Source organism: Chelon labrosus (genome assembly GCF_963514085.1).
Source record: "Chelon labrosus genome assembly, chromosome: 17".
NCBI lineage: Eukaryota > Metazoa > Chordata > Actinopteri > Mugiliformes > Mugilidae > Chelon > Chelon labrosus.
In genome coordinates, this window is record NC_140350.1 from 4,243,082 (window position 1) to 4,268,339 (window position 25,258).

The window sequence follows — 25,258 nt, forward strand, 5'->3', positions numbered from 1 at the left end:
TACAGGAACAAAGAATGTGTCTTCTCACCAAAACAGTTTGATGTTAACATTTTCCGCTAGTTAGTCAGAGAATGTGTTAAGACCTGACAGTGGTCTGCGTTTCAATTAATCACATCGTGTTTACTCAGGATCCTCTCTGGTATTACTGGATGTGTTACTACAGAATGACATACACGACAGTATGCCATTCTGCTTTCATACAGCATACTGTATGCATGTATGCACCACACTATATGTAGGTCAGAGTCGAGTCAAGTAAAGGTTATGGTGAGTGGGGTGTTGAAAAGGACACACTTTCTACTACTACTATAAAATGGCTTTAACTTTCAAACAAACTCTTTAATTCCCTTTAAAAGATGATGAAACTTTACATCTTTGAAAAACACACATATTGAAAAACACAGGTCACAAAAGATATAAATCATACAAGAGATGACTTTAAAAGACATTGAACTAATCCATATATACAGTTACCGTAGCATGTACAAAGAACCTTGTGAATATGCAGTACATATACTAACGAAATACAAACACAAGAGTCGAATCTGACTGAGTTACATTAGTATTCAAAATGTACAGGAGCATCTATGTGGCTCATCCATGCACTGGCACTGGTATGCCTTCATATTTACCCCATGTAATGCATAATAAAGCTAGAACAGCATAAAACCTACAACATTATTGAGAACCAGAGTTAATGTGAATACAGTTTTTCAATATGGTACATCCAGGACATGACTTAGTAAATATCTGCTTTTGAAGTTTTGATGAAAAACATAGTATGCTTTATGAAAAGTCTAATACTTGAAACTAGTTTGCTGTTTTTGCACCTTGTCGGGCCTTAAGTTTAAATTCAAAAGTGTTGGGTAAAATTAATTCAATATTAAGGGAGGGCCAAGTCTCATGGATCACCTGTTCTTGTCCATAACTGCTAGGTTTCCTTTTCTTCCCCATTCTTTTAGCAAACATAGTATAATAGACAAGTTTAAGACAAGAACACATTCATTTGTGCAGATGAAGTAGGCTACGTTACAAACTTCACTAAAGCTTATGAAGGAATCCGTAAAAACAAAATAAAAAACTGTCATAGTCAGCTTATCATTTTACTGTACAACAAAATGTTCTCATGCCTTCTGATAAATATCCCATGCACTGAACGATAATGACACTACGATAAACAGGTAACTGGAGGGATATATGGATGTCCGTGCATCGCTTTCTGCAAAGCTTAAAGTTACGCATACAGTTATACCAACACATGATGCATGCATCTATAAGCGTGTAAAAGAAGTGGGGAATTATTAAAAAGTGCTGAATATACAGAGTTATAAAAAATGGTTTAGAACCATTTAACAACTAAGATTAGGCCATAGAAGTTAAAGCTGTGATAAACAAAGAGCAGCTGGATTGAAAGTTATGATCAGCTATATTTCTAGTTCTTTTACTGAAAGTCTAAATTACATTCTGAATCATGTAGACCATGCTGTATGTACAAAATTGTCTTGTGTTTTACCTCTTGGGTTATGTTTTTGAATAAAATATAAATACTGATAATTGTGTTCAACTGAATTATTTCTTTTCAGCTCAAGTCTCTGGGATCAGTTATCTTCAAGGCATTCCACAGATTTTCCTTGGTTCTGAACTCTGAGGTTTGGCAGGGCCACTCAAGGACTTTCACATGCGTTATCTGTGGGCCTTCCAGTTTTGATTTGGCTTTCATTTTATATTTGTTGTCCTGTTAGAGTACTACTGCCTTAAACTAAGATCCCTGGCACTCTGAATGGAGTTCTCTTTCGATATTTGCATGTGCTGGGTGCCATCCTGTCTTCCTTGTTTCCCACCAAGACTCCCACAGTCCCCGCAACCGCAACCCACTGCTCACAGCATGGTGCTGTAGTTTGGCGGTAGATGAGTAAAGAGTTGCGCATAGTACTGTGTGCTAGAGCTGATGGCTTTATTTTAGTTTTATCAATGAATCTTTTACTTCAAGCTTCAGTCACTGCATGCTTTATTTTACCACTGAATAATTTAGTTGTTTTTTTTTTTTGCCAAATTCAGGCTGTGACATGATAAACTCAAGGATCCAGACTTATATTATGTATTTACACAGAAAAAGCATGCAGACACTGTGTGTTTGTGGTAACATTAGTTGTATTTTTTATTTTTTTTCATGAAATATTTATGAAGAACTAATTCCTGTTACATTTAGATTGGATTCTGAACTTATCTGAACTGAATTCTGAACTGAATCTAATCTGATTTAAAGCAGTGGAGAGAAGAAAATGTCTTTACAGACTGTCCAGTTTCTGACCTCTTCAGCCAAGTAGCTGTTTTACATGTTTATAAGTTAACGCTTAAAATATTATGAGAAAAAGTTAAAAGTAAACTGTTGCAATAAGCATTTAGTGTGTTCTGTGCGTATGTCTGCATTGTCCTGCACTGGTTAAGTCAAGACAGGTCCAACGTTTGTATGTTTTAGTGATTCCTTTATGACCATCAGCTACAATTCTACACTCGGCTGTATTTTACAGGAAGTGCGTAACTACACTGATAGTGTATGATTCCAGAAGTAAATAGTCATGACCAAGCGAAATACCTTTTATGATTAAAAACGCAACAGGAAGTTGTTGTCGTGCTGTATTTCTGCAGTCAGATGTAATACATGTCCTACATCCTGTCCACTGTCCATTTTAAAGACAATGCAAATATTTGACTTTGAATTTTATATCCTACCAGTGAGTGAGTACTGGACTAACGCTGTCAACCATGAACGACAAATATACTACAGCTGCCTTCAACTGCTGTCAGAAACACTTCAGCGACAGAGGAGTAAATACAACTGCTAAGGATTTGTCTGAGACCCTTGACACCGGAAAGCATGTGAGCCCATAAATGGCAGCAACAGTAATATAATAAATTAAATATAACTCAGACGGTTGTTTGTTTTGTTCTGACTGAGACACTGACACTTCAGGAAAATCCAGTTTGTACAAGTGTAATGTTCTAGTGTTTGCAGACAGTTTAATATACTTAAAGTAATTAGAAGACAGTAACGGCATGTTGGCCAAAGTCTTATGAAAAATATTGTTAAGATTAAATTCTGTTACTGTTGAGACGTTGTGGCTCTTAAACACTTACATGCCTCCTACGTTGTATTTACCACTCTCAGTTTCACAAACACAAACTTTTCAGATGCCCCAGAGAGCAGTGATTATAAAAATGGATTTCTGGTAAACTGATGGGAAACAAGTATTTGTTTATTTCTGTGATCCAATTCTCACCTGCTCTTTGGGCCATCTCTTGTTTTTTTTTTTAAATTTATGATTACCTTGTCAAGTGTATGTACAGTATAATGAAGGTCACATGCAAAACTTCAAGTTTTTAACCCTGCTACTTTTAGGTTGCTGTAATAATAATTTACAGACTTACTGCGTATGTAAAGTAGCATCTCTGCCCCGTCTTAAAACAAACTCTCCACTCAGAAGCAGCAGAGCTGTCGACAGGTGATGTCCTGCAGCTTTTCAGATAAAAGCTTTAACAGTTCTAAGCAAACAATCTCAATTATGGCTAAAAGGGGAAAAAACTTGAGAAATAAAATAATGATTACAGAACAGTGCTAAAAGCAATTATTAAAAGCTAAAAGCGATTGAAGATATTGGGAAACAGTTCAAAGCCTTTGTCATAGTTTTTGGAGGCAGCAAAGATGAGTCACCATTTGAAAATCCTTCTACTTGTGAAACAAGATTGGTTTAGCCAAACCTGCCAGGATCTTTGGTACGTGCACGGAGATTATTTCTCCAATCATCTCCGGAAAGCTGACCTTCGTGGGGAGAGACTGAGCCTGGACGAAAAGGTCAAATGTAAACTGATGGAGCTTCTTTACAGTCTGAAACAGAAGAGGGGACACAACACATGATGTCATTTGAATGAAATTTACTACAAGGACAAATTTGACTGCGGCAGACATCAGCAAACGTCTTTCCTAAAACAGGTGGTGTGGCTTAAAAACATAAGGGTCTGAATGAAATCGAAGTACAGTTAGTTATTGTATCAGCTTCTGCCTGTGTTAGTGTGAATGCAGCATTTTTGTGATGTGCTATTATAAAGCAAACATCCACTAAATGCTTTAGAGTTATCAAATTACAACTCCAACTTTACACGGTTTTTCCTGTTTGTCCGGTTCGGCAAAATACATCCACATGTTCAAACGGCTTAAGCTTTTACAAATGTTTACAACTGAGTAGAGGCCATATCTTTTACTACTGTTGGGAGAAGGAATGTGTGCACGAGTTAACTTGAAATTATTTGCAGCAGTGCATCTCACCATCTGGAGAGAGTCCAGGAGTCGCGTGAGCTGGTAGAACCTCTGTGAACAATTTGTGGCCATTTGATAGTTAATGAGGCGATCGAGTTCATTGATGTAGGTGTGTCGCAATTCATCAAAGTACTTCTGGCTCTTGAGACCCTCAACTGGAACTGGAGAAAGCAAGGAAAACAGCCGTGTCTGTATGCATCTGACACATTTCTGTGTTAGATTTCTTTTCTCAGATGTATGCCTAAAGAAACTTGTATCGATGGAGTACTCACTAATGCTGAAGAGGAGCAAGGCTTTCATGCAGAGGAACTCTTCCTGGGTGATCTGCAGCAGCACAAACTCCTGTGAAAGATGCCTCATCCTTATGCAGTGCTCATACATGGTGGAAATGTGCATCCGATGTCTGCAGATGGAAAAAGGTCAGGATGAGAGGTGTGAACCTAATGTTCAAATTACAACAGATGAGGAATAAATTGCTCTACGGATTGGACATTTATTCTGTGATGAAGGACTACAGAAGAAGAAAGAAAGTCAGAGGTTAAATCCATATCAATCTATCATTGGTGTGACAGGGTCACTGAATTACTGAAAATACAGATTTCTTGCAGTGTCACCTTTGGCACATGGAGCCAGATGATGAAAATACACCCCTTCGTTACTCCCCTCATCTGTCACTGGCTCAATATAAAAGGTGACTGGATATTTAAGGTACACCACGACGGGTGAATAATGGGCACTGCCGTCAAAATTTGCCATCTCATTCCCATTTATTATGAATCAGATAGTTTGTTTTAGATCCACGTTCTTACTTTATGAATGTAGAGGTGAAATGAAGCACATTTGGGGAATTAGAACAGAAACCATTCGAGTTGAAAGAAAGAGACACCGCTGAATGTTCCTTTTAGAAATCAATGCAAAGTTTAAGAGTAATTGAAGGAACAGTTCTATATATTGGGACATTTCTTGCCAGGAGATACTGCAGATAAGAAGATGCTGCATTCAAATGGAACTCATGAGCCTTTGGTTACAACATGGGAAGTTGTCTACAAAAGAGGTTTGGAGTTCAAGTGGTAACATCAACCGTAAGTCACGAGAACACAGTTGCTGAATCTGGAAATGCAAAGGCGTAATGAAAGGGGTTTTCTCGCACATAATATAAAATTAATAATATTAAATAAAACACTATACGGCTAAAATGAAAATGTATTAACTTTCCATCCACCGCCACCATTTCTGAAAACGTCAGCAGACACATCACAACTCGTGAACTTGTGAATTTCCACTTTAAACACTGTGAACGCCTAAAGGCTATGGATTATTCTTGTGAACATGGTAAACACAACCCCATCTGAAGGCAGCATGACCACTACTGTAAATAATGACTGAGAGTAATCTCTTTGCTTAGCTTAACATAAAGACTGGAAACCAAATACCACCAAATGCTATCAAACTTCATTTGATAGAGAGGAAAAAAGACTATACCACCAATCAGATCAATGAATTATATGAATTACATGATTTGACAAATGCTTTAATCACTGTTAACTATTCAACCAAACGGCGCCCAGGTGACAACTATGTCACTGTTACTCATCTGGCATAATAAATTCCAAATCAACGACTCCAAAACGAAATTTCCCAACTAAAATTTTGTAGGCGGAATCTCAGGCTTGCTTCTGGGCTTCTGGCTCAGATCGTTGGCATTTTAAATACAACTACTGTCACATCCAAAGCTCAGCAATTAACAGAGTATAGCTTGTTTGATTCATTCGTATGAAAAGTTTAAAAGTAGCACTTATTTGGACAATATGAGAGCATTTTCATTGTTTATGCTAAGCTACGCTACCCGGCTGCAGGTTGCAACAGTTACAGTAAATTATACAGAAGTCTGTATTACAGCCTGCATATAAACATACTCTTTTTCTACTCTTATAGTGTCACAGAAAAATCTGTTCTTTTATGTCAAAACATATCTATTTATAACAGTTAAATTAAACCTAAACTGAGTTGTATTCCTGGGGTTTTATGAAGGGGAGGTACTGGAAGTATATCAGTACTTCTTGTGAAAAAGCACAACAATCTTTCAGTCTCCATATTTAATGACTGTACTGTGGTCTTAAAGGACAGTCTTGACTTGGCACGTGATGGTAAGCAGCAAATTTAAAAGATGTCAAGGAGCCCTTCAGTCCATTAACACATTCTGCTCACATTTTCTTCAGTTATAGCCTAAATGATCCATTACCTGGTTTCCAACCCGAGCAGCTCATCTGCCACTCCTTGATCTCAATAAACTATTACGTAATGTTTCGTTTGGGGGATTTGCTATAGATATGTTTATGGAAGGGTTTTTTTTGACAAGAAAGTTTGAGCCCACGTCAGTGTAGTCTGATCCAGTCAGCTTACAGCCTGTCATCAAATTCTGATCAATGCTTTTGCATTTTACCCTAATTAGTCATAAATAGATTGGCTCTGTGTTACAGTACTTAGCTGCTTAATCCATATTTTGCTCCTAGGGCCCTTATGTCATACTCATCAAAGCTCCTCTCAGTCACTCACGTCTCCAAAACCGACAGGACTTTCTCAACTGCTGCACTGCTCTGGAATAATCTCCTGTCCTACCACTGCCAATTTTAATCAAATTGAAAAACTCACCTTGTTCCTCTTTCTTTTGGAAAGGTTACTTGACGGTCAATTCCACTCTTAACTTAATTTTAAAGGCCTCCTACTACATAATACTCAGTTTCTGGTCTTTATTCGATCTTTCTCTTTTACGTCTGACCTTGGCTGTCATGTTTCTGTGGTTATCATGCTATGTGTTTTCTTAAATCTTTGTTTTGAACTGTTTCATTTTGCTCAATTTGCTTATTTTGCTAATTTGTACTTGTATTGTTAAAATGCCTCAACTTCGTATTCTTTTCAGATGTGATACCATCTTCTCTGTGTCTAATTATTTTAGTAAATAGAAACTGAAACAGAAATGAAGAAAAATAATCATACTTGGAATTAAAAGCCGGGACCTCTGCTGCCGTAGTAAATTGTTACAAGGGTCCTTTAATCATGCTGTCCTAATGCACTGGCTGTAAACATTCCCATCACACTCTGAAAAAAGACGCACACCCATCCTAAAAATACCACTGCACTGGTTATGGAGTAGCGACACAGACTGAAAGTGAAAGTTGTTTTTTTAACCACAGTAACTACACTTTAATGGCCCTTTTATTAAGTGATACAGTTTTGGTTTAGTGGAGCAGACTGCTGCTATAGAGCTGTCTACCTGTCGAATTCTACACATAATTAAATGTAAGTAGCTTAATGTACTTAATGTGAGATTTCGGAGGTTTGTTCTTATAAATAATGTAATGACATGCTATTTTCTATTCAAGCCCTTTTTTAATCATCACATTCCCTGACACTTAACACGAATAATTTGAGCAACTAAGTTTTATTCATTCAGTGGAAGTTCACTGAGCACCAGTGTTCTTTTTCAGCGAGCCCATGCCTTTCTCTACAACAGCACAATTGGACTCATCGCACGCAAATGTGTCACGCAGCATGAACAGATGTTGTCCAAATCATGATACAAGTTTGTCTGGCCTTTGGTCTTAATCATGAGCCTATTCTGTAATTATGAAAACCTGATACAAACAGTATTTATGAGCACAAAGCCTCAAAAAGTGCTTACTTCACCAAACGTCTGAAATGTTGATGTCAGTTTCTTGCATACTTAAACACAATTAAGTCACAAGACCCATTTGTCAGTGTATAATACAGCTTTTTATGTTAAATACACATAAAGACTATGGGTGAAATAGAGACACTGTTCCTGTATATGTTATAGTTACAGTATTTGACTGTGCTATTAAATATAATGTGTTTAAAATCCTTTATGCCATATGTCACTCATCACACTGACAGTAAATACCAGATTTAATTAAATACTTCCACATGTCTGTGGCCATAAATATTTGATTGAACTAAATAAGTATTTGGTTGGGTAAAAATTAGTATTCACCACTAACACTCATACAGACCTTACCACTGTACTCTGGAATAGTCAGATCTGAATCCGCTTCACTCCTCAGAGCCATGAGAGATTGAATGCCAGAAAAGGTTTCTCACATTAATTTCAAGGTAACAAAAGGACACCTACGGAGAAAATTGGATGCGCATGGTCCGAAAGGGCCTTCAACTATTTTTGCTTTGCATTTTAAAAATTCTGGATATGTCTTTGTATATGAGTAAGAAAGGAAATGATAGAAAGATGGAGAGAGAAAGAGATGAAAACAAATGAGAGCGCCAGCTTACTCACTGGAGGTGCTCTCTAAATATAATGAAAAACACAGCACGTTTGTCACCTCCTAATGAAATCCCTTTAGAGAACATAATTGAATTCAACCATTCGGAGCTGTACATACTCATTGAACACAAGGTCCGGGGCAAAGTAAAGCATCCTGCCATTGACATTCTTATAGGACCTCCATCCCAAGGCAAACACCATCACCCCCATCCATGAATGTTGAATGACAGTCATCTGGTCGTCCACATGGAGATTTCTAAAACCTAGGGACAAAGATGTGGACAAAATATTGCATATTTTGAGCTAATGGAACCATGACTTTTTTATATTTACATTTACATTTTTGACAATATTAGAACATGATGTTAGATTGATTATACACCCAAAATCCAAATAAACAACTCATTGTACGTAGACAGAGGAAGCAGACTGGAAAGATTTAATTTGTTTGCCTTTTATTGTCTAGACAAAGGAGCACTTTTTAAAACATTACAAAATGTGTAACTTGTGGGGTTCCTCATGGATTGACTTTAGGGCCACTACCTTTTGATCTATATCTATGCTGATGATACTCCACTTTATGTCGAAGCTCAGATATTCTAGTCTGTATGTCATTTTGTTCTGCTGAAATCTGCTGAAATGTCGTTACTATACTACCGTGCTGTCAAGTCTAAAAATTAAAAGGGGAAACGGGAAAAACAAGAAATCAGAAAAGTGAAGAGTGCAGCTAATGCAATGAATGAACAAATGACTAAATGAATGAGGGAATGAAAATGCCATGCCAGGTAAAATCTTTGACCCCTCCAACACTTTTCACAGTCCTGAGCAGCTGTAACAGTTAATTTCTGTTCTTTTACTAAATGACTACTACCCCATACTGTCAATCTAAATTCTCTAAATAAGTATATACTAACCACACAACTACACACACTAACCACTTCAAAACTTTTACAATACCAGCTCTAAGCGCTATAAGACAAACTGGCCACAAAGTTAATTCTCCAAGACTTCCTAAACCAACAAGCACGGAAGTAAGTCCAAGTGAACATGTTCCTTTGCCAAATCCCATTTTTAATCATGTGAGAAACATCTAAGGTGTGTTTATTCCTCTCTTTGAGTTACACAAAACAATAAATTTAAGCATTTTTGTAGCAATCATTGTAATGTGATCAACCTATAAAAAGGCCCATACTCATTACAGTTAATTGAAAACTCTGCTAGAGAGCCGTGTAGAACTAGAAACAGCTGTTTTAATGTCATATTATTTGTCTGACTATTTGCCTGTAGTTGTATTGATTGTATAATTCTGTTGCATGTGCTTAAAGCACTTTGTGGTCTTACGCAAGACTATTTGTGTGACATGGGTGCAATGTTTGAACCAGAACTGCCCCTCGGGTCATCTGGCACAAGACTTGCTGTTCAAAAAACGCCAAAACATTTGGTTAGGTAGCTTTTTAGTTTTTATGAGCTCACATTAGGGTTGCTATGATCTTAAGCTCTTCAAGACATGTTCACAAATCATTCTAAAGTTTGAAGTCGTCAATCAACATGCGGCATGGAAAGTGGTACAATAAATCTTCATGAATTATTGCAGTGTGTGCATTTGCAGAAAAGATTTCTATTAGAAATCATGAAAAAAAATGTGCTTTAGTGAACATCTGTGTACAGATGTTGTGCTGTCTCATTATAATCATCTTGTAAATCATCTGTATTGCACATTGGATGGTACTAATCTGTGTGACTGGCAGATTATATAAAAAACAGTCCATACGGGCTACTCTGTCTTGATTGTCAAATATGTGGCCTTACTGTCTCACATGTCTCCTGCAGTTCCTATGTGAAAGTTCTTCCATAGTAAAAAGTGCTCATATTTGAAATCTATTGTAACGTAAATTTAGGCTGAGATGCCATGCTTAGAAAAAGGACAACACTGCCAACTTTAAGTCCACATGGGATTCAGCTGTAAAATCCTAAAATATTCGTCTGTTCGACACAATTCATGTCATGGTGGTTGAACTGACGAGCCAGCCAGTTAGTTACACACAACAGACCATCAGGCTCTGGTATACAGAACCATCTGGGAAGTCATCCATGGAAACAATTTGGAAAAGGACAGCCACTTTCAAAAAAATACGATCATGTCAGTTATGGGGTTATTTCAATATATCTGCTAAAACACAATGAGCTGCAGCCTTAAGATCCTAGAAAGCCAGCAAGCAGCCAGTGTGCCTAACTATGCAGTTAGCTAGTGGATTCTTGTCATATTTTTAAGTACTATTTGCACATAAAAGCAGCGGACAGCGGGACCAGTTGACATCACAGTTCTTCACAGGATGTCAACTGGTCCCGCCACTGTGGATCAGCTACAAGTCCCACCTCAGTAATAATAAATATAAATGAACTATATGAATTGGGCCATGAATGAAACATATGACAGTTGTCAATTCAGAGAAACTGCAAGTCTAGAAAGCAGTAGTTAAAGTAAGTTGTTATCTCACACAACACCAGCACGGCCTACACGTCACATTGCAACTTATTCTTTCAGAAAAGTGAAAAAACTGAAAGAGGTGATAGGAAATATCTATATCCAAAATATAAACAGACTTTTTTGACTTGCAAAATTGTCTGACATCATTTTACACATATGATTTGTATGTTGTGTTTCATGACGCAGGATCCAAAACTTATTTGTCTCTCGTCATTGACTACAACACTTTTTTAATTTTTTGAAGAACGGATACGTTCTTTGCCTCTCCAAAGATTGAAGCCTTTCCAGAGCGACTATCATGCTTTATCTCATAACCTCACAAGTCATGCACGAACCCAGCTGCCTCACAAGGTAAAGTAGCTTTGTCACATAGTATTATTATTATCTGGTGCAAAACTATGAAAATACAGTGAAAAGAATGACTAGAGACGACCTGAACACCCTTTCTACTTTGAATTTTCCGGGAATAACTAAGCTTTATCGCTGAAGCCTCTCTGGTTAGCATTCCCAGGTTCAAGAGAACAGGAGCACTTCTTTTCTCGTGCAACATTTTTCCATCTTACAAAGTAAATGAAGGCATTGTGCCACAGCTATAAGACTGGATCGTATTTAATATATGTCCCAACCTTATTCCGAACACATTTTGAAGCTACAAAAGATGATTGCTACAATATTTTTTTTGTAAATATAATAAATATATATATAAATACAATCATGGAATAAAATGATCACATCACATTGCCATTCCGCTCAGCTCTATTGAACATTGTGGGATTATTTAACTCATTGTTTTGGCTTGATTCACTCTCATTGCTCTCATCAATACTGTTTTCAACACAAGAAAAACACAAGTCTCATAAATTCACAGCCTTTCTACCAGCCCAATATGCTCCATGGAATTGTAAGAGTATTTTATGTGGCTCCAATCCTAACAAGTAAGCCATATCAATTTAAAGGTGTTAACATGCTGCTCTGACAGTTTGTTTCTGTTCTCTCTAAATGTGTGTATCTCACAATAATAGGAACATGAATAAATAGGTGTACTTGAATAAAGGAATTAAAAATCAGCTTCATTCAGTGTCCTACCTGGGAGCCCCTTTGCCCACTTGACCACTTTGACCAGTTGCCGCTCTCCCAGCTCGTTGAGGCTTGTAAGCAGGTTGGCAGCTGAGTCTGGCTGGCCACAGTCGTGTCCCGCGTTCACCACGTCAGGCTCAATGGACTCCAGGATGTTGAGGAAGACCAGCTGGGAGTTGAAGTTTACACCCGACTTTGGAGAGACATTCTGGGCGAATTCTGCTGGATCGTGAACGGGATGATCCTCCTCTGGGTTCTTCTGTTGTCCGATCTTCTTAAGCTTGCGTGCTGCAAAAAATGGCGAGACACTGAAAATCAGTCCATGTATTTTATAGGTCAAAACTTTATTAATAATTAATGTTTATAACAATGTGTCACACAACCCAGGTCTTTAGTCTCCAATCCACCTGAGCCGAACGTCGGCTCAGGTGGTCAGTGTGTGCTTTTGGACATTCTACATAGTTCCTGGAACTGCTGAAAGAAGTACCCCCTTTTTGGTGTCTCCACACTGCAACTGTAGATTTCATTTTTTTGGGGGGGTTATTTTAGCTACTATTCCTCAGGGTACATACCTTTCCAGCACAAGAGGAACCTTTAGTGGTAAGTGTTTGTTGATTGGTCGAAGATATAAATGTTATAACGTTACCAAGCAACATTAGCCTTATGAAATGCTACACAAAATACAGAGTTTTGGGTGGACAATGAAGCCCAGGCTTTATATAGCATACATGTGCCATTCTTATGATTGGGGTTAGGGTCAGGGTAAGGGTTGTTGCTCGCAGCTCTCAGTTTAAAACACCAGATTATATCTTTCCATGTCAACATTGCTAAGAAAACCTACGCACAGTGACTGTCTGCTGAGCTTCGGCGGAAACCATCAACCAGAAGCCACTACCACTTAATGCAATTCCACTTTCCAAATCATCCCTTAGAAAGGTCTCATACGGCAACTTTTTAAAGTGACCTTTTTAAGGGAAATATCAATTTTACTCAACAATGCTCAATGCTGATCTACTAATGGCTTTAAAGATATTGAATCATATTCCATTTGAAAGAAAACTCTCCGAACAGATGGGCCTCACCGGATGGAATGGCACATCACCATTATCCTGTGTGAGTCCTTACCGGAAGTAATTTTTTTTTCTTTTTGTGCCTTTGCAGAATTCTGAAAAGAGATCCTTTAACTATAAAACTGTGAAATGTGCACCACGATTTTGCTGTAGACTTGTGTTTCTTTATGTGTTACAAGTGTGTAAGGATTAGGGGACAACAAAAAAACAAAAAAACCCACAAATATTGTATGTTTAATCAAAATGGTTCCCCATCATGAACATGACAAAGTTGTAATTTCTTTCCCTTCAGACGCTTCTGGGGCAGCTGCTCCATCCAGCACCCTGCACTTACAAACTAAATCGGAGCAGGATCCCTCGTATTGTGTACTGTTGCGAGCTCACGGTCGTCATTTCAGAATGACAGCTGTGCCCGAGAGTGAGTGGCAGAAAAATACAAATGGTGCTAAGTGCACTGATGAACAGACACTTTTGTTATTGGACTATTCTAAAGTGCGACGTCTTTAAAACAAACGCAATTGAATGGTCTAATTATTCTGTTGTAGCTTTAACAGGAAAAACAAAAAAGCCAAAGGTTCGATCTAAATATGAGAAGTGTTGACAGTCAAAAGTAAGTGCTAATTGTCTTGAAATTTCTTCTTGCAGGTTCTGTGTTGAAAATGTCTCATTAAACTAAAGTTCTTCGGTTCAGTTTGATAAATATTGAATTGCCAGTTATAGACTTGACTTAAGTCTTTCTCAAAAGTAGCTGTGCAAAAAGAAAATTGCAGATTGTACAAGAAAGATAATTTGTAAGTCTCACATTTCCCTTCCTGATCCACTAACAAACATTTCAAGTAAAAATGATTCATTAAAAATTCTTCCAAGATATCCTCAACTGTGACACAGGCAGGCATCTGATCTTTGCTGAGTACAGTGTAAATAGGTTGGGTTGAACTAACCTTAAAATCTCCATACTTGAGCTGAAGCCAATATAAACACACAGGGACGCTCCAAAGACGGGTTCAAGATCTCGTTCTCAAATTTAGTCAATTAATTAGCCAAGATGTCGTCGACTGTGCATTCAGAGCACGGACCAGGAGACTGAGCTGTGGCATCAGCTTCATTATTTCCAGCTAAAACTGACCTCCAGTGAATGAGCTGCAGACATATCTATTACAAAGCCAATTTCCCCTCAAATCAAATTGCACATGTGAAATATATCGCCCATTTTCTGCTCAAATTTTTTTTTGGTTCACTTCCTTCTGCACCAGTCTCATCATTATTATAATCTCCATCTTTATCACATCTCTCTTTTTAGGTTGCTTGATTGCATAAAAAATATATAAAAAAAGAAAAACCCACAAAGGTTAGTTTAGCAGCTTGGCTTCCTCCTGAAATGACTTGGTGTAATGTGACTTTGCAGATCCCACTTTACTTTCACTTTGGTGTCCAGGTGGTACATGTCATTACATCATTATTTCCTCAATGCAAATTGTGTTTCTGGAAAGTAAAGCTGGAGTCTGACAGGCCGACACAGACAGAAAGAAGCGAGAGAGGTCTGATAAAATCACCAAAATCACCCGTCACTTACCAACCTCAGAGAAGCCATTACTGGGTTTCAAGCTCAATCGAGAGAAACACACAAACCTTACATGCTAGCACTTTCCACTAGAGCACTCTATAAGAAGTCAATAATAATGGGGCTATACCGTGACAATATTCTAAAAGTGTAATAAAGCATTTTTAGATTAGGTTAAAAAGCAAGAAAGGGGAACATATCAAGGTAATTCTGGTGACAACTTCTGGTTACATCAAAGTAATATTCTGATTAATAATTGTGCTCATTTACATTAATAATCAGTATAGCATCCCTGTTTCGGGCATGCACGCAAACCATTATCCTCTCCTCTAAATTTATGGTAATATTATAAACGTTTGATAGTTACAGTGTAGAAGTGACAGATCAGGGCTAGGAAAGACAAAAAAAACAACAACTCCTGTTTAATTATCACTTTAGACTAAACATCAGAGTCCAGAGCATTGGCTCAGAAACACGCTTGTAGTTTCTCTGTCAAAATGACAAATACCGGTGTTGCTTAACTCCACTGATGTGTTTATTATCTCTTCTTAATTACTATTGTGCTGTGTTTTGTGTTGAATATGCTTGTTTGTACTATACGCATTTTAAAGTTTGGCAGTAGTCCTGTAAAGAGGAATATCCACACATCAACTTGATTTTTAGGTAATTCTGATATACCCCTAATATTGCCTGATAACTAAAAGGATAATTCTCATTTGTATTCTTTTATCAAAATACCTCCTTAACAGTGCCTAAATTTCAGTATATCATCGTTGTTATTAATAGCCTATTATTACAGCTCAATTAATAGTCTTCTGTGATTCTGATTCTAGATTAATGTGACTATTTGTGTAACAGTGTAAACAAATGCTCTTTGAGATTTAGACTGTGGATCGGAGGAAATAAGACGAGACCTCCGTCTCTGGGTCGACTTCATTGTGCTGTGTTTTTCACTGTTCTCCAGCATTTCGAGTCATAGACCAAGATAATAACCCGAATCTATGAAATGTCTGAGTGCAGATGTGCAGTGAGCATCCCTCAGGTCCCTGCGAAATGAAACTGCTGTCATGGTTTGGAAAAACTAACCTCCCTGCTCGATTTCTATTTGTGGGTGTAATTAACATTCCAGAAATAATATGGAATTTAAATGATCAAACCCCCGGCAATAATAAGAACTATAGTTGCAGATGCCAAACACAACGAAACCAAGAGTCTGAGATTTCATTGCTTCCCTGCAGACCTTCCAAACTACATGGAGTGAAACAAATAACAGATGATGTGATCTGAAGATACAGCGAGCGTTTATAATTTAATGGATTCAACTGCCAATTTATTCAGAATTTTGTGGTAAATTAATTAAAATGCAGTTGGGTGAATTAGAACCTATTTTTAAGTATTTCGAGTAAAAGACCTCTGGGATAAAAAAGACCAAACGTATAATTTTCCTGCATCCACTTTTACAAATTATTGCCACGAATTTCCCTGTGAAACGTCGGGAGTGAATTACATGTCTGTGATGAGAACATAAGTGAAAAGATCTTTTTAGCCACAACGAGAAAAGGTGTGCCTTTTTACTACAATCACAGCATTAGCTCACATTTTCCCTCCATGGGTTTGTCAGTGACTGGTGGCAAAATTACCAGCATGTCTGCTGCTTTAATTCACATGTCTCATGTCAGCTTTGTGCCTCCAGCACAATTTTCACCGTTAACAGAATGAGAAAAATGGAAGAGAGTGAAAATTGAACACAGGACTAAAATTAGTCCACTACATGTCAATCTTTACAGCCTAATATGACGAACAGGTCTGGGTGACAGTAAGCAGAAGTGAATGGAAGAGGTCTAAATTGCATGGCAGCTCAGTCAGGGGCTTGATTATCAGTAACATCCCCTATTGTGATGATGCTGCAATTGAAGAGAGTCAGCTAAGATGTGCAGTGTAGAGAGAATAAAGAACTTGGTCTTGGAAAACCATTAATAGTTTCACTTTTAGGACTTCACTTTCTGCCTGTAGTATTTTTTGTACATGTAGTATTTATTATAGCCCATACTACACATGTAGGCTATGTAGTTTGAATGCATATTCATACTTTACACACACTATGTGTGAAATGCAGTGAAGTGAAATGCAACTGACATGTTCTTGTATTACAGTACAGTCTTTCAAGTAATTAGTTAGTAATTTTATCTCACACAAATATTAAATTATTTAGTAGATTAATCCACCCCACCTCCGAGAGTCATTCCAGCTTCGAAGCACTTCCTCAGACGGCAAGATGGGCAGTTCTTTCTTCTTAGCTTATCAATAGTGCAGTCATTTTTGCTTGCACACAGGTATTTTTGTTTACCTGCAAGGGAAACACAGAGGCCACGGGTTTTAGTGAAAATGTGAAACACTGTGCATATCATCAGTGCAGAAATGAACTACTTAATGAGTAAAAGTAGCAAACGTCTCAGAGCCCGAGTCGGACGTGTTGACACTTTACCTTCTGCGGCTCTTTTGAAGAAAACCTTGCAGCTGCCACAGGTGAGCGCGCCGTAATGGCAGCCGGATGCCTCGTCCGAACAGATCAGGCACGTCCTCTGTGGGGGGAAGAAGAACTCCATGGGGAACATGTGCTCCCTGCCAGCCTCAAACCTGCAGTCAGACATATCAGACATGGATGAGTAGCTAAACCTGTTGATTATCACCGCTGGCATTATATTTTCAGTGTGACTGTATTATCCTCTGAAACTAATAGCCCACTGGGGGCAAATAAAGCTTCAAACTCGTAAAGCACAGCAAGACCTTACACCGTCCAAGCCACAAAGTAGTTACAATAGCGGTGAGGTATGAAGGTGTGGGAAAAACCGAGGGTGAGTTGCGTTAGCTGCAGCCTTGAACGCAGAGAGATTGGAGAAGACTCAGACACAACGCTGCCTCAGTGACGTGAAACTTAGATATCAAGGTTTGGTGTTAAAGGATTAACTTAATGACATTAGGCCAAACTATTTCATTTAAATAAGTTTGCAAAAATTAAAACACACATACCTCTAGGCTTTAATTAACTTAAAAATAATAATTTGAATCATATGAGCTATATTAGAAGAACAGGACCTGATTACCTCACTTGAATATTTCTGTTATTCACAGTTTCAAACGCATCTATTTTATTTGGAGCACTAATAAGTTGTTAAAAAAAATAATTAGACTTCTTTAGTTTAAAGTCCGACCCAGCAAAAATTTAATGGCAGTTTAAACAAAGAAAGCCGAAAGTGATAAACAGCAACAGAGAGCTGTTACGTAGCGTGGCACACATCCACGATAAATGTGAAAAATATGCATGTCGAGATCCGTATGCCAGCGCTCTGAGGGAACACAGCAAGGGCAACTGATAAAAATCCCAGAGTACAACAGATACAGGAAACAGTTTGGATTGATTAAATTTGCACGCAATATGTTAAGAGAAGAAGTTCACCTTTTTTAAATTTTTATAACTCACCTAACTGAAACATTTGCTCATAGTCGTTCAGACTTTCAATCCGTGTTATATTTACTTTATGTGCACAGTGTCTGAGACTACACGGTCCTTTGAGCGGGAAGTTTCTCGATTTACAAGCATGCGGGGATGATTCTGGTGTAGTTTCAGGAGTAGAGTTCTACAGAGGCATGTAAAGTACAATTTAGAAATGAAGAACTGATCCTCAGTCAGAGTTACATAGTCATTCATTAATTTTTTTTTCAGCTCGTGTTGTTTAAATTACTATTTTAACATACTGGCAGGAATGCTGATTATTCATTCATTCATCTTTTGAATGATTATTTCCGAATATTCTTTGTTATAGTAGCTGATTGGTATTAATTATTTCTTAAAAAATTAACATAATTCTCAGTGTTACTCACAACTTTGGAATATATATGTTATAACAGAATTTATACAGAAAAAAAAATCATTAGAATGCACTAAACTAAATTAAATACTTAACAGAAGCAAACAGTTACTAACTCTCAAGGCACAAATTTGCTTTTTTTTGCAATAACACTTATTTCTACACCTACAAAAACAGAAAGCTCTTTAGTAGTCTAATATTTTCTAACTGTAAAGGTCAGTAAAATCTCATTAAAGTGCTTGTCCATGCACAATGCTGTTTGATTAGTGCAGCAGAGTATTAGGATCATTCCTACCCGTATTCTATGTTCAGCGTGCATGAGCATCGAGCAGTCTTTCTCTATGAAACTGCACGATCCACTCCCATGACTGTGGATCGGCTACATTTCTACTAACTGGTTCGAAAATGCTTTGTGCAGAGTTGCTTCGGCTCGTTTCGGTTGTTTGCCTCATTTTCCGTGTACGGCTTTGCATGCTTGGGCTAAATAGTTAAGTAAACATCTGTTTTCACTCACAGTTGTGAGTTCACGGTATTCACTTCCTGCTTGATGTAAGATGGGACAGATTTTTGATACAGTAGATGAACATACTGTAGGTCCACCAATATTGTTTTGTTTTGTTTTGTTTTGTTTTTTCACTTTGTTTGTCTACTGTATATGCCTGCAGTATATGTCTCGCTGTAATATCTGCTCACATTGCTCCCAGTCCACTCTGGACATTCACTTTCACATTCACCAAGTCCATATAAGTTCACTTCTCACCTTGCCACAGCCCTTGTGAAATTCTTTAGATCAAGCTGCTTGCTAAAAATAAATTTGCTTTCTCATCACATGACAATTAGTCATAAACAATATGATAGGTATAAATGCAAAGCAATCAATGAAAAATACTTTTTTGTTAGCTCTGATCCTGATCCTGGTGTCTTTATAGTTGCAAACTGCAGATAACTGTGACATTTTGTCAGAAAGTTAAAAGTTATATCTCTTAACTGTGTTTAGAGTACTAAAATGTTCTATTAAAATGTTTTTGTCTTTAGGCAAGGTAGGTGTGGCCAGGCTAGTCTTACCAGACCATAAATGCCCTGTTATTTATTCACAGCCAGCTGTGCCAGTTCTCTGCCACACATGGCCCAAACGCGCACATATTTTCTCAGATGTCCTCTGCAGTGATCTACACAGAAGTTCCACATGCTTACAGCAGGTGAGGCATCAGCATATATGTACCCGTCTGCTACGCTGCATTTTCATGCAAATGACAGTGAGGCACACATTCATTCGGTTAAGTTAAGGCAGTAACAAGAGGCGAGGCAGGTGCTTATTCATGAGCTGAGAGAGACGTTTTAGCAATTACAAGACAGGAAAACCTGAGCAGAGATCTTGAAAATGAACAACAGACATTACTGCTCCACAGAGATGCTGAATTTGTTCACAGTAGGTTACTTTATTGTATCAGTATGTTTTTTTACCTCCCAAAGTGTTTTTGCTCTTTGAACACATCCCTACCTTTGCAGCAGCGTAACGCTGCAGTCATGAACCACTGTAGCTATTAGTGATGAGACATATTCAAAAACACTCTTAGTGGAAGAAAATAGTAAAATTAAAACAGCTGTATTATGTATAAACAAGGATTACTTGTGGGACAAACTCAGGTGGGAAATGAAAACCTGTAGATGATTCTCTCTGGTGCGTAAATCTGCAGAAAACCTGATCTTTGGAACAGACTTAAGGACTTGAGCAACGTCTTGCACACATGGGGGCGTCTTTTCGACTGAGTGGTCTAAACTGCACAACCCCACTGAACCCGCTTTGAGGTCAGGCCGGAGATCTCTGTCACAGATCCGTCCATTTTTCTTGTCGCCCTCTACAGTCCAAAAACCCGATAAAGGCAAATTACCGTAAAACAAAAACAGTATGCACCTCTCCCCACGAGTCAAAGCACGCTCAGGGCTACTTCATCTTTGGGATTCAAAGCAGATGAACTCAGACCACTGCTCAGAAGGTCAGGCAGACCATGCTGCTACAAGCTACCTCTCAGCAGTGATGGGAGGATGTGCAGCTGGTTTCAATGTCCTCATATTTAAGAGCACCACTGGCTTCTGCTTTCTCCTGAGATCTTTTGTAGTAATCCACTGTATAATATATAAACAGTTATTCAGGGTCTTAGTGTACTGAACTCTCACAGCTGAAGTCGCTGGTGTCAGGCAGCAGTCTCAATCATTTACCCCAGTGAACTCAACAGGCAGTTAGAATAAGGCCTTGGCGATGTCTGCTGCATGACACCTTTTGTCTGGTGTACATGATACCATGGCTGTCAGTCGACATCCGCTCTGAGTCTCCTGTAACCCTCAAGGCCAGACTCAGACTCAAGAGACCAAGCAAACGTGTTGTGCTAACCTTCATGAAACACTCATAAGCACATAACTTATATGATTAGATCTCACTTCCTCCTAAAAAAAATGACGAACTTCTTTTCTTCACTGTAATTTGATTGTGTGTAGTCACATCTGACCTATTAATTAAATTAATATTGCAGTTATTATTAGAAATGACACTTTGCAGTGATGGTTTTCATTCATTGTAATCAGAGGTAGACGGAAGAAAGCAAAACAATCTGAAACTTTTTAGACAAGGTTTCTTCCAGCAAACTGTAATAAATGTGAAACATGATCATTTAAAAACCTGGCTGTACACTCTTTAGTTTTAGTAACTTTTTACTTATTTTTAACTACACTAAAAATGTTATATAAAACGTATCTTTAAACAGTAACTCAAACTGAATGATATTAAACAGATACCATCAACTTTTCTAAAATGCCGAAAATGTGAACAAACCAAAGGTATTCGGACATCTTTTTAAAATGCGCCACAGCCTCCGTCTAACCAGATCAAGTTTTCCAATACATTTATTAAAAAAAAAATAAACATAATCTTAAAAGAATTATTATTATTTTTTCTGTGAAGGTGAATTTTTTTGTATGTTTTTCTTTTCCAGTTTTTTCTTTTTAAAAAGAGAAAAACAACAAAAGAAAAAACAAAGGTAGAAGAATGAATGTTTCCAGACTCCTCACAAAACCACCAAGATCACCAACAGCTGTGTGAAAGAAGCTCGTAAAGAAATAGGATGCACATTAAGACATTACGATCAGATATGTGTATTCTTTTGATGAAGTTTGACGTTTTGTGAGGAAGTCCTGCCTTTTCTTGCTCTTTCGGTGCAGTGCTGATCCGCGCCCGGACGAAGATGTGTCACTGAGGGGACAGGGCTCACCTCATGTCTGGGGTCAGACTGAGGTTAAGCGGTCGCATTTTAGACTCCTACTTTAAAGTAGATTCGGACTGTATTTTTTTCTTCTTTCATATGTTTTCTAGAGGTCAGAACAAAATCATTCTTTTGATTTCCTTTAATGGAATTTTAGCTTTTGACGCGTGATTATTTAAGACATCTATTATTATTATTGTTAGAGTTTTTATATCAGTATTGTTATCATTATTATAGTTTACCTGGTTTCGTTGTAGGCGACATCCATCCATTCGCCGACTTCACTTTTCATGTAGTTGGAGTTGGGATAGGGCGTCCTCAGCATTCCTCCAGGGTACCACTGCTCAGGACGCATGACGCTCCTCTCATATGGATTACATATGAACGCGGTATTCGCTCCTGCGTTGTGTGCGTTCATGCACTGCCTCGAGCCCCAAAACTGCGAGTTGTACTTCTCGTTGAAGGTGTAATTACTGCCCCACGACGCCGCTGAAGATTCGCCTTCCTCACATTTGATTTTGACGCCGTACTGCTCCGGCTGGTAACCGCCGGACTTGCTCTCCGCTGCGTCCCCGAAGTCCCCCGCTTCCTCGGGAGGGTCGTAGGCCCGGCACGGCCTCTCCGTGGACGCGTGTCCGAAGTGTGCTAAATTGTCTGGCGCGGTCGGGGCATAAGTGCAAGAGGCAGAGTGCGCTGTGTCCAGATGATCTATGTCTTTTGAAGTTATGTCATCAGTCTCGCACAGCGCGAAGTTTTGCGCATTCATAGATGTCCGAGTGGAGCCGAGGTGATGAAAAGGCGCAGCGGTCTCTGAACTTTTGAACATTTTCACCAGTTGCTTGTGGCCGTGCAGCGGCCGCTCATCTCGGTCGGGACACCTGTACTCGGTGACTGCAGCCTGGGCTCCGGTACAGTTCAGAGGCACGGCTTCGACTCCAAATAAATACTCTTCGCGTATTTGGTCATTTGCGGCGCACGGGGGGAGAGCAGCATCGTCGCTTGTGTCACTGGACTCCATAGCTAGACCCAACGACACGGACACCGCTTTGCAGAGCTCCCTGGCTGTTTCTGAGATTGTGGCGCAGGCAGAGAAGGAGCGAGTGTCGCCCACACGGTAGTCAGCGCTCAACAACTCCTCCTGAGCAGTAGAAGCTGTTTGACAGCACTGCTTCTCCATGTCACAGGCTTGCGGATTAACGCGTCCGGATCCATAAATTTGTGCATTGTCGGAATATTTCAGCCTGCCAGCACCACTCCCTGTCGGGTTGGTGAAGTAGATCTGACTTTCTTCAGCTTTTAGCGCCATGCTGGTAGCGCACACGGCGTCGCACGTCTTTATTTTCTTACCCACTGGCCAAATTTTGCTATAAGATAACTCTCGGTTAGTCTGGCTCATTTCCCAGAAAGTGTTTACCTGGCCAGGAGACCGGACTTTGCACGATAAAAGTCTCCACAGATCCCAGTAATTGTTACTGCTCTGCTCAACTCTCACGTTGTGAAAAACGTTTTGGTTAAGGTCCTAGGAGAGCTACAAGAGTCACAAACTCCTCCTAAACTGAGATGTTCAGAGTCAGAGGCGCTCAAGTTCGGTTTGATTCAAAGTGAATTCAGGAAAGGACCTGCGACCGTTAAACGTCGCACTTTCCCCCAGTGTAACAACAACAAGGCGCTGAATGATTCATTTGTGGGATTTAATCATAAACTTATATTCTGTCATTAGACTGAAATGCGCGTTAAGGTGGCTTTAGACTAAACAAACCTCCCAATATGAAAATAGCATACATTCTTTTCTTTCCCAGCAGACTTGCAGCGTGCAGGGCATTTTTTGATTGAACTGGTTTTCAGCTCATTATTTTTTATTTCAATCAATAAACCATTCGTGTCGTGGTTAATCTTTCGTTAGCCAGGGGTGCTTCTCCAAAGTTTGCATCCTGATATAATTTGTGTAGGCCTGTCATCAGAAACACACACACACACACACACACACACTGCACATTCAACGATATCAATAACACATGATTCCAAAGTAATACATTTTATTAATTGAGCTTTTTTTTTTTTTTTTTTTTTTTGATGTGATTCTTCAGTGACTGGATTGATTTTCTGAACTTTTATACTCCTTCTAATAACACACACCAAGCACATTGAAGGCAGGGATTCAATAGTGCATGTTTGAACTACTAAAACCCTGGTTCCCCCTGAGAATTGTTACCTTCACCTTCCACTCAAATTGTTTTATGATATTACTTTACTTAGACTTTTGTCCTTCACAAACGCTGTGCAAATGATGCGGGTCCGGAGTCTGAAATGAGAAGGCTGGGAGTCTGTGCTCACGGAACAAATGCAAGCAGGATTTTGCTGCATCACAACTAGCAGAAGACAGAGGAGATTCAGTCTAAATAATAAACAACAAAGTTGCGTCCACATCCGTCCCTTCATGGCAGGTGTGAACAATATCCAGCATCTTTGCAGATATAAATCAAAAATCCATGTCTTGTAATTCCCTTCCAAATGTTCCCAGAAATTCAACTTGTTTTATTCTTTAGAAATAGTTGGATCTTGACCTGAATTTGAAATACTGTCCTGTGATATGAACATAGTCTGTGATATGTAGGTTACCGAAAGCAGAAGATGAAAGGTTTGATTATTTATCTCACCTCACAAACCACAGATTGTAATGCATAAAGCACAAACATGTAGTAACGGAACAAGAAAATGAGAAAAGAACATTGTGACCTCCCACTAAACCCTCCAATCTATATGAGATAATAGATTGCATTTAAATACTTCCAAGAATGGACTCGGTGGTTGTGCATTTTTTCACAAACCGAAAGGACCTTTATAATAGTTCATTCCCATCAACACGTGGGTCACGATAAGCAAACAGAAGCAGATCTTTCAGTTCAGCACAGAAGTCATTTTGAATGAACTGCAGTGATTGAGACTCTCCTCCATGCCACAGTGTGTGTCACACTGTGCAGCTTAGAATTAACAGTGTGCAACTATTGGCAGCCATAGATGTCTGTCCAACCCAACCCAGACACTGAAAAAGTGAGCTGGTGGGCCAGAACCACACACAGGAATCCCGGCTGCCCATTGGGTAGGCCAAGGCACTCATGCTTGCTTCACAGTTGTTCAACATGCGGATGCAAGTCCTCAAATCCTTGAATCAAGTAACCGTCACGTGATTTAAATGTATGAAGCATCGGCTGATACTCTGGCACTGTAGGGCAGTAAATGTCACAGACATGTTTCTTTCACCTCTTTAAAATCATTTTAAAAGCACATAAACCTGTTTTATAAGTGCATAAAACGCTGCACCAG

The 25,258-nt window shown here is 38.8% G+C and overlaps 1 protein-coding gene across 1 annotated transcript; it reads right to left on the bottom strand.

The window, feature by feature from the left end:
* Positions 1 to 3,274: 3,274 nt before the first annotated feature.
* Positions 3,275 to 23,569, bottom strand: ar (androgen receptor). The gene is made up of 8 exons (XM_084565507.1): positions 22,177 to 23,569; positions 17,294 to 17,445; positions 17,039 to 17,155; positions 12,187 to 12,465; positions 8,731 to 8,875; positions 4,588 to 4,718; positions 4,325 to 4,476; positions 3,275 to 3,886 (listed from the first exon to the last, which is right to left on the bottom strand). Exons 1-8 carry the CDS (start codon positions 23,328 to 23,330, stop codon positions 3,728 to 3,730), a joined length of 2,289 nt encoding a protein of 762 aa, XP_084421633.1. The 5' UTR covers positions 23,331 to 23,569; the 3' UTR covers positions 3,275 to 3,727.
* Positions 23,570 to 25,258: the final 1,689 nt, after the last annotated feature.

What these genes read in the sequence shown, in the direction of transcription:
- ar (XM_084565507.1), bottom strand. Translation starts at nt 23,330, where the DNA reads ATGAGCCAGACTAACCGAGAGTTATCTTATAGCAAAATTTGGCCAGTG. An exon ending in GTCGCCTACAACGAAACCAG is followed by an intron (nt 17,446 to 22,176) that starts GTAAACTATAAT and finishes GTCTGACTGCAG; the next exon opens with GTTTGAGGCTGGCAGGGAGC. An exon ending in CTTCAAAAGAGCCGCAGAAG is followed by an intron (nt 17,156 to 17,293) that starts GTAAAGTGTCAA and finishes TTTCCCTTGCAG; the next exon opens with GTAAACAAAAATACCTGTGT.